Source organism: Nicotiana attenuata, unplaced genomic scaffold (assembly GCF_001879085.1).
Source record: "Nicotiana attenuata strain UT unplaced genomic scaffold, NIATTr2, whole genome shotgun sequence".
NCBI classification, from domain to species: domain Eukaryota; kingdom Viridiplantae; phylum Streptophyta; class Magnoliopsida; order Solanales; family Solanaceae; genus Nicotiana; species Nicotiana attenuata.
In genome coordinates, this window is record NW_017670328.1 from 779,265 (window position 1) to 788,578 (window position 9,314).

The following is a 9,314-nucleotide window of genomic DNA, read 5'->3' on the forward strand; positions in this document are numbered from 1 at the left end:
ACAATCTCACAAGCCAAGTGTTTGTTGTAAAAAAGGTAGAGAAAAGTTGATAATTTTACTACTCATTTTTTTAAGTGGTGAAAAATTGAAATTGTTGTTAATTTTTTGAGTAAGTGTTGAGAACATTAATGGTCGTAAAAATAAAATAAAAAAGAAGGTGCAGATTAAAGGTTAGTATAATTACTTGAAGACAAGAAAAAGAAACAGACAATTAAAAGGGCGGTATATTTATACTCATATATTAATATAAAAAAAGAAAAGAAAAGCTGAGCACTAATGGGTTGGTTCCAAGAGTCAATTTTTAGTATTGCCCATTGGTCATAAATGTCTTGTCATAGAGAGAGAGTTAGCTGTTTTGAGCTCAACTTGTCCTTTGGTGGAAGAAGGGGAGTGAGTGGTCACAGAGGTGATTTTTGTCATTTTGGAATAAGCAATTTTGCAGCAGATAGTCAGGACTGCAGTAAGCTTTTTCTATTTCATCAGCCGAAATTAAATATACTACTAACAAATACAAAAGATATTTCTTTTACGTACGTGTTTATCATTCAACTATACTATTGATACTATAATTAAATTATTTAAGTTAATATAAACATTAAATGTAATTAAATATTTATCGCATGTAGGACATCTTACAGAAGAGGATAAAATTGTATCTGTGTAACATATTAGTTACGAGTTTAAGTCATAGAAGCATTCACTAAGATATATATTAGGGTATAACCAATCTAGATTACACTCTTGTAGTGCGACCCTTTTTCGCATACTAATAACTTTCCCCCAAGAGGGTATACATGTGCATGTCATCTCAACTAAAAGGTACTAGTACAAGAGCACGAGCTGTGCACATGATGATGCTTACTAACTTTTGCCAACTTCGGGTCACAATTCTAGTGAGCAGTCTTTTGGATTTTGCGAGAAACTGACGTGAGCATCCATCAAAGTCATTCCAATGTGTCAGCCGATTCGATTCTGGAGGATTTTTTGTAAAGGTTTTGGGGCAAGTTTAGGTTTCACAGCTGGTTCTTCCACCTTAAAGTTGGGGCGTTAGCTGGCTGTGTTGATATTGGAACATTTTAGGACTAATAAATATACATCATTCGTCTAAAGAATTTTATGTTAACCGTGTAGTTTGCTCTTTAAGTTCTTAGGATTTTATATATATATATATATATATATATATATATATATATATATATATATATATATATATATATATATATATGTNCGTAGTGAACTTATATCGGATATACTCGGTCAATCGGTAGATTTGATATCTTTGAACCGTCGAGCTTTGTTGTATACCTAGACAACATAAGTCACACAATCAATCCTTAACCATCTATGGTTCTCACGGTTGTATGCGCTATTTCAGGATTTAACGTACCAAGTGAATATATTTCGATCAATATAGTTTACAACATATTGCTTCATTTAATTTTGTAAATTATTAAGTGACTTGATATATTATTGTTGCTTAAGTTAGACTCATCTCTTTATAGTTTATAGTTTATACCCCTTAAACCCCCTCCCATAATTACTCTACGGAGTAAAGTGCCGTTCCTACTTCCTAGGTCTTAAAGCTTAATTTTTTTTGTTTTCTTGTACATTTTTCACTATCCTTAGCTTATGCAATTTGAAGGGAAACTTTGGAGTAATGACAAAATTATTTATGTTTGATTAATAGGTCACGGACTCGAGCCGTGATGCTCATATTATAGTAGGCTGACCTTATATAAATGCGAGATACTTTATACATTAAACTGCTTTAATTTTGCTTACACAATTTGGAAATTACTCTGCATTAAACCTCGAAAAGGTCGATTTGGTTTTAGAGTAAAACATGGGATGGGGATTGGGGACATTCTAACATTGATTATTCGCCGGAAAAGGTGCTGCAATAGGGGGCAAGTGTCGTCACATTGTTATTTACTGTTGTCCCTACTTAGGGATTTGCAGAGATACCTATTCCTTTGTCCATTATGCTTTGAATTATAATACTAATCTTTAAAATATTCAGGTAATGTGGATATATATCTTGGATATGGATAACTCTCTTCCACATTCTAACTCATCCATTTTAGGGGCATTTCTGTCCATCGTTATCCCTGACGTTCTGACACTATTTTATTTATTTTATTCTGTAGTCCAAATAATTTTTATTAACTACGGGGTAAATCCTTTCTCTAGTTCTAAGCATGCCTTTTATGTGAATTTTATGAATTGAGAGGAAAATGGCTTGAACATAGTGAAAGCTAAACTTAATTTAAATGTCTAGAGTAATTTAAGTTGTAATAAGGTGTGCCCGGCTGGTTTTAAAAAGTTCCTCAACAACTAAAATCTTCACTTTATACTTTCACAAAAAAACAATTCATATATATATATATATATATTATATATATATATATAGTATATATATATATTATATATATATATATATATATATATATTATATATATATAATTTGTCAAAATACATAATGAATTATACTATGTTCTTTCAAAATCTACTTACCGTAAGCTTGTTTTCCAAAATATAGACCCAAGCCAAGACCTCCAGCCAGTGGCGGAGGCAGGATCTCCGCGAAGGGGTTGAAAAAAATCTTTTGTAGCTAGTGAGAATTTAACCTGTGACCTTATGGAGGTTTTGAACCCCCTTGACTACTAAACTACACTTTTGGGTTGTGTTAAGGAGGTTCAAAACTTAATATATAGAGATAAAAATCAGATTTTGCCTTATATACACAGTGTTGTGTAATTTTTCGGCGAAGGGGGTTCGAGTGAACCCCTTGCGCCCCCTAAATCCGCCCCTGTCCCTTAGCGTCTTAATTAGCTAGAGTTAACAATAACCACTAGTTGTAGCAGTAGCATCTACATCTCTATATAAACTTTGACTTGATTGCTTTCTTTAAAATTTATGTATAAGTACGTTATAAATAATCTGACTGTGTATATAATTATTACTACATTGTATTACACAGTCGATGTAACATGTTTTTTAAACACAGGATTGTTAAAGAATGGAAACTTTGAAATGCCGCTGGCGAAAGGAGACCTCAATGGCACGGTGGTCCTAAAGCACAATGCCATACCGGAGTGGTCGATCTCCGGCTTCGTTGAGTACATAAAGGCGGGCCAAAAACAAGGTGACATGCTACTGGTGGTGCCGGAGGGCTACGCCGCGGTTCGTCTAGGAAACGAGGCGTCCATCAAGCAAGTATTGAATGTTACAAAGGGAATGTACTATTCCTTAACATTCAGTGCTGCTAGAACTTGTGCTCAGGAAGAACGTATCAATGTATCCGTTACACCCGATTTCGGAGTACTGCCTATCCAAACATTGTATAGTAGCAGTGGTTGGGACTCTTATGCTTGGGCATTTCAAGCTGAATTTAGCCAAGTTGAGGTTTTACTGCACAATCCAGGTGTTGAGGAAGATCCTGCTTGTGGTCCTCTCATCGACTCAATCGCCATTCGCTCTTTATACCCTCCTAGGGCCACTAATAGTAAGTATTTGGCTTCATTTCCTTTATCTAGCACTTACTTCGATTCATTTTACATATTGCATTCAAAGTTAAAAAGAAAAAAAAGAAACTTTTAATTTATCACAACTCACATATAGCTATAAGAGCATGTCCCGTAAAATGAGAAGTTTAAGTTAATAAGTTATCGAATATAAAAATGTATTATTATTTTCGAAACAGATTAAAAATAAATGAGTGTTATATAAAATGGAACGAACATGGAAGTTCTTTACCTAGTTAAATTTTAGTTAACTTGTGTATTCTACGAAAATTGGAAACGAATCATAGATGTCAGGTTATGTATAAAAATAAAATTTTCACCGACAATAATCAATATATAAAAATGAATCTCGAATTTGATATAAGTTTAAATGATCTAGTACATGATTCTATTTGGTGAATATTACATTGATGATTTCTATATACTAGTATCTAGTTTTGGATACCTAAAGGAGAAGTCACATGCTTAAATAAAAAGGTGATGTTGCATGATTGTGATGTTGTCTGTTGGACCACTCTTTCTCATCTACTATCCAATCTACTGCTTTTCTGGATGTAGGGTTGGCGTTCTCTGTCACTTTTTTGAGTATTAATATGTGAATGTTTCCCCTTATTTTTTTGTTCATTTTAGTACTAAGTCAACAGATCTCGTATAAGTGATTTTTTGACCTTTTTTTGTGGTCCAAAATAAGTGATTTTTTCAAATTTCAAGAATGAATTAGTTATTTTTTTCCTACATTGTCCTTAGAGTAAATAGTGTTGGAGTATGTGTTAGGAGTGTTTATGTGAAGAGATAGTAGATGTTAACATGGTCAATTTCATTGTTAATTAATATTAAAATGTGGATTTCTTAATCTGTGTGAAAACATCTAAAAAAATTCACTTATTTTGGACCGGAGGGAGTAGTGGTTAGTGGATCAATTTTTGCCACTAGATCAGTATCCTTGATATTTTCTAGACCCTTTTTATGGGATTATACTGGGTGTGTTGTTGATGGGCGAGATTTTTCTTAATTTTTATGTAGGAAAGTTTCGGTTAAGCGATTCTAAGAGTATGCCCTCTAATTTTAACAAAAATTAATGGGAGAAAAAATAGTAACTTTGAAGTACATGCATTGCTGGCACCAGTTGCTAAAAAAAGACCTAATTTTAGTCATTGGTCCCTTAGTTACCTCTGTGGGTGCACAAATAGATGCTTTCCTCTAACTCATTCCAAGAAATAATGATAGGTATTTAAATCGCAAAACAAACTCTTTATGATTGTCAACATCGAAATCCAAGTTGTAAAGTTTATGTAAATATATTCTCATACCTAATTCATCACTTCCAACATGCATATTCAAGTCCATTTTAGGTAAGAATTAATTGATTCTATCCAAAGGCCAAACTTTGTTGTGTTCGGTATTTTATATAATGGTTAGTTATAGTTGTTTACTAACTTCTCATTTATATGTATTTTTACTGTTAATTGGTAAAGTTGCTGTCATCTGACCAAGAGGTCATGGGTCCGAGCCGTGGAAACAGCAGGATAAGGCTGCATACAATAGACCCTTGTGGTCCGGCCCTTCTCCTCGACCCTGCGCATAGCGGGAGCCTAGTGTATCGAGCTGCTCTCTTTTTATGCATGCACTTTCGCTCTGTCATCCCAGAAAATGACTATGTTATATTATGAACTATATATATGCAGAGAACTTGTTGAAAAATGGAGATTTTGAAGAGGGTCCATACATATTACCAAACACAAGCTGGGGTGTCCTTGTACCACCAAACATTGAAGATGACCATTCCCCTATACCAGCATGGATGGTTGAGTCACTAAAGGCAGTCAAATACTTAGACTCTGATCATTTCTCAGTGCCACAAGGCAAGAGAGCCATTGAGCTAGTTGCTGGAAAAGAAAGTGCAATTGCCCAAGTTGCAAGAACAACTATTGGCAAAATGTATCAACTCAGTTTCAAAGTTGGAGATGCCAGCAACTCTTGTGAAGGTTCCATGATTGTTGAGGCCTTTGCTGGAAGGGACACTCTTAAAGTCCCTTATGCGTCTAAGGGGAAAGGTGGTTATAAGCGCGCTGTTCTCCGTTTCAAGGCCGCTGCTACTCGCACTAGGATCATGTTCCTTAGCACATATTACCATACGAGGAGCGATGATTTTGTTTCCCTCTGTGGTCCTGTTGTTGATGATGTGAAGCTCTTGAGTGTTAGGAACCCTCGTCGATTCCTCTGAGTCATGTATTTTGGTGAAAAATGATGAATTTTCGAGTTATAGTACTGAGAAAATTTGGTTGTAATGAAGCAAGAAGACTGTGGGATTTCTGTTTCTCTTAGCTTGTTTACTAGCAGTATTTTCATATGAGTATGTATTATACTAATGTCTAATGAAAGGCAAAGAAGCATATATATTTTGATTGGTGTTGAGTGGTTTATGTATTGAAGCACAATAAATCATTAATGGATTTGAAGTTGCTATTGATTTCCTCAGTCTTCCAATATTGATCCTCTTAGGCAAAAACTATACATGATTATAAACCTGCTATTACTGCATTTTGTGTTGGACTTTGGAAGTTGTCAAAGTAGTAATTTAATTTACTCACTGATTTGATCTGTCTCAATCAAATCTAAATGAAATTCGAACCTTTTTCTTATGTTAACCATAATAATTAGGAGTATATATTATTTACACTATTATATAAAGTAGGGGTGTACATGAATCGGGTTGGTTCGGTTTTTATCAAAACCAAACCAAACCTACTATATCGGTTTGGATTGGTTCGGTTTTGTCGTGTTTTTCGGGTTTTCGGGTTTTTTGTTACTTACATATTATTTCAATCTTTCTTTGTTAAATGTTTGATACGTATACATCTATTTAGTAAAAATATAAAAAGTTGACAAACATATTATCAATTAAAATATTCTTATGCGAGAATTCCATTAGTTAACACATACTCCCTCTGTTCCAGTTTATGTGAACCTATTTTCTTTTTGGTCCGTTCCAAAAAGAATGAACCCTTTCTAAATTTGGTAACAATTTAGCTTAAACTTACAACTCTACCCTTAATGAGAAGCTTTTATAACCACACAAATACTTTAGGCCCCATTTGGACTTGTTTAGGACCACAAATTCCAAAAGTCTTCATTTTTTTTCTTAAACTCTGTGCCCAGTCAAACAGGTTCACATAAATTAAAACAGAGGGAGTAATAATTATTTTTTTAGTTGTCTGACAATAATTTTTCGTTGATATACACTTTCAGGTTATCCGAATGTAGTAATTAAACATAAAAATCAATACAATACCTAAATATTACTAACCGCTTCACATTCGAAAAAGATATAAGAACTTAATAGATCTTAACATATGATATGAATATGTAAGAATAAATAGATAAACATATTTCAGTAATACTTGATAAGAAACTGATCATACAACCCATTATTTAGGGTCAATAAATATGGAGCACTTCATATTCTATTAAAATTTATATCCCGCAAGAGAATCCCAAATATTTCTAGACATGTTTTAAAGAAAATTTTATATAAAATCTTAAATAATATATATAAAAATTATATATTTATATGTTGGTTCGGTTTTTTATTCAATACCAAATCAAATCAAACCAAACCGAGTCGGATTTTTTAATCGGGTTGGTTTGACTTTTCGGTTTGGTGCGATTTTTCGGTTCGGTTTGTACACCCCTAATATAAAGCATAGAGCTCCAACTCAAATTTTGATCAACTTTTCCATCTTTTAAACTGTACTATATGATTGATAGAATTGTAATTAATCATTAAAAACCTCAATATTTTCTTGTACTTATTATTTGACCTTTTTATTTAATAAATAATTATTTACCACAAGAAGATTATCATCTTTGTTAAAAAGTTACAGTTAATTCAAAAAACTTCATTATTTTCATGTTTTCGTTATTTAACCTTTTCAACAATAAAAAAAGGTATTATTTGCATGTGTAGTCATAACATTAGGAATATTATTAGATCTTATTTTCAAGTTTTTTAATCTATTATTTTAATTTTTCAAGTTTTCAACTTTGTCTATATTTTAGAACTTTAAATTAAACTACTCAAGTTTTCATATAAGGATCGTCAATAAGGTTATTTATCACAAGAACCAAAGTATTGTATTGATACAAATGACTAACTTGGATGACACAATTGGCTAACTTATAGTACGCCAATTTTATACGATGGGGCTAAGCAAAAGCTTTAGTGTCCTTGAGATGATCATACTGACCTTGTTAGTTTTTTCGCTGGTTTCTCTATGATAAAGACTAAATGGAGTAAAAAAGATAGGAGAATTTGGTTGCACTGATTTGAAGAAAAAGTTAATAAAGAAATCTTTGAATCCATTATAGGAGCTGAAGTAGTCCAAGAACTTAGGCAACCTAGTGGTGTTAAAAGTTAAAATGATTAAGCCAAAAGTTTCTAATCAACAAGAGAAAAAAGAATCTAGTGTCCAAAGGTTCGTAATGAGCCAGCAGACAAGGAACCTAGCGAATCTCTAAAGTTTCTGGTGAAACCAAGTAGAGAAAACAGAAATAGATGGAATTGTCATCACTAACAATCAATTGCCATAAAAATTACTAGTCCAATGAGACGTATGTTGAGAGCATGATTAAAGCTTGGGCACTCTTTAAGGGGTTTTCCACAACTAAAGCAGTAGCTTATCCCGTTTAGAGTTAACGTAAAATGTCACGACCCAAAATCCCAATTACGGAGATATGATGGCGCTTAACAACCACTTGCTAGACAAGCCAACATTAGCTAAAGAATTAACCGATTTTAATAATTTAAAGTCAGAATTTAAGGATTAACGACTGAAATACTCTTAAATACACAAAATAAATTCATAAGTAACGTTGTCTAAACTAATCCCAAAATCCCGGAGTCACAGGTACACGAGCAACTAGAATTCTATAATTATAGTATGAAATGAAACACAACTGTTTGAAACAAGATAACAGTAAAACAAGATATAAGGATACTTCAGGGGCTGCGAACGCCGTGCAGCTCTACCTCAAGTATCCCAGATAGATTTGATCCAAGCAACCTTCTCTATAAGCTGCTAGGACCAACACCGAGGTCTGCACAAAAAGTGCAAAAGTGTAATATGAGTATAACCAACCCATGTACTCCGTAAATGTAGAGCCTAATCTCGACGAAGTAGTGACGAATAATAAATAGAAGACAACAGAAATATAGAGAAAACATATAACTCATAGGAACGCGACCTGGAGGTCTACTAACAGAGAGCCCCAAAATAACATCATCTTATAACCTCATATCACAGTACATAAATAAAATACCACAACATTGACAAGTTACAGCACATCATATTCCGTCCGACGTGCAACCCGATCCCAATATCATGTCAATATCTGTTGCTACGTGTAACCAACTCCCTTTATCAGTTCATTTCTATACTGTTGCGGCGTGTAACCTGTTCCCATGATCAATTCACTATCATAGATGACTCAACAAAACCAATTCTATAATCCAACACAAAAGGGTATTAAAGCGTATAAAACACCAAGAAACTACTAGTACAAACATAGAACAACCAACATTTCATATGAAAAACGATGAATTTTCGAGTTATAGTACTGAGTAAATTTGGTTGTAATGAAGCAAGAAGAATGTGGGAGTTCTGTCTCTCTTAGCTTGTTTACTAGCAGTATTTTCTTATGAGTCTGTATTATGCTAATGTCTAATGAAAGGCAAAGAAGTATATATATATATATATATATATATATATATATATATATATATATATATAT

General features: G+C 33.2%; 1 protein-coding gene across 1 annotated transcript in view; it reads left to right on the forward strand.

Moving 5' to 3' along the window:
- The window catches only part of LOC109237937, a 6,435-nt gene extending 441 nt beyond the window's left edge, over positions 1 to 5,994 (forward strand). Inside the window, exons 2-3 of the mRNA XM_019404334.1 lie at positions 3,008 to 3,505; positions 5,210 to 5,994. Coding sequence (XP_019259879.1) covers positions 3,008 to 3,505; positions 5,210 to 5,748 — 1,037 coding nt within the window. The 3' untranslated portion in view covers positions 5,749 to 5,994. The remainder of the gene's footprint in view (positions 1 to 3,007; positions 3,506 to 5,209) is intronic.
- The last annotated feature ends 3,320 nt before the right edge of the window (positions 5,995 to 9,314 follow it).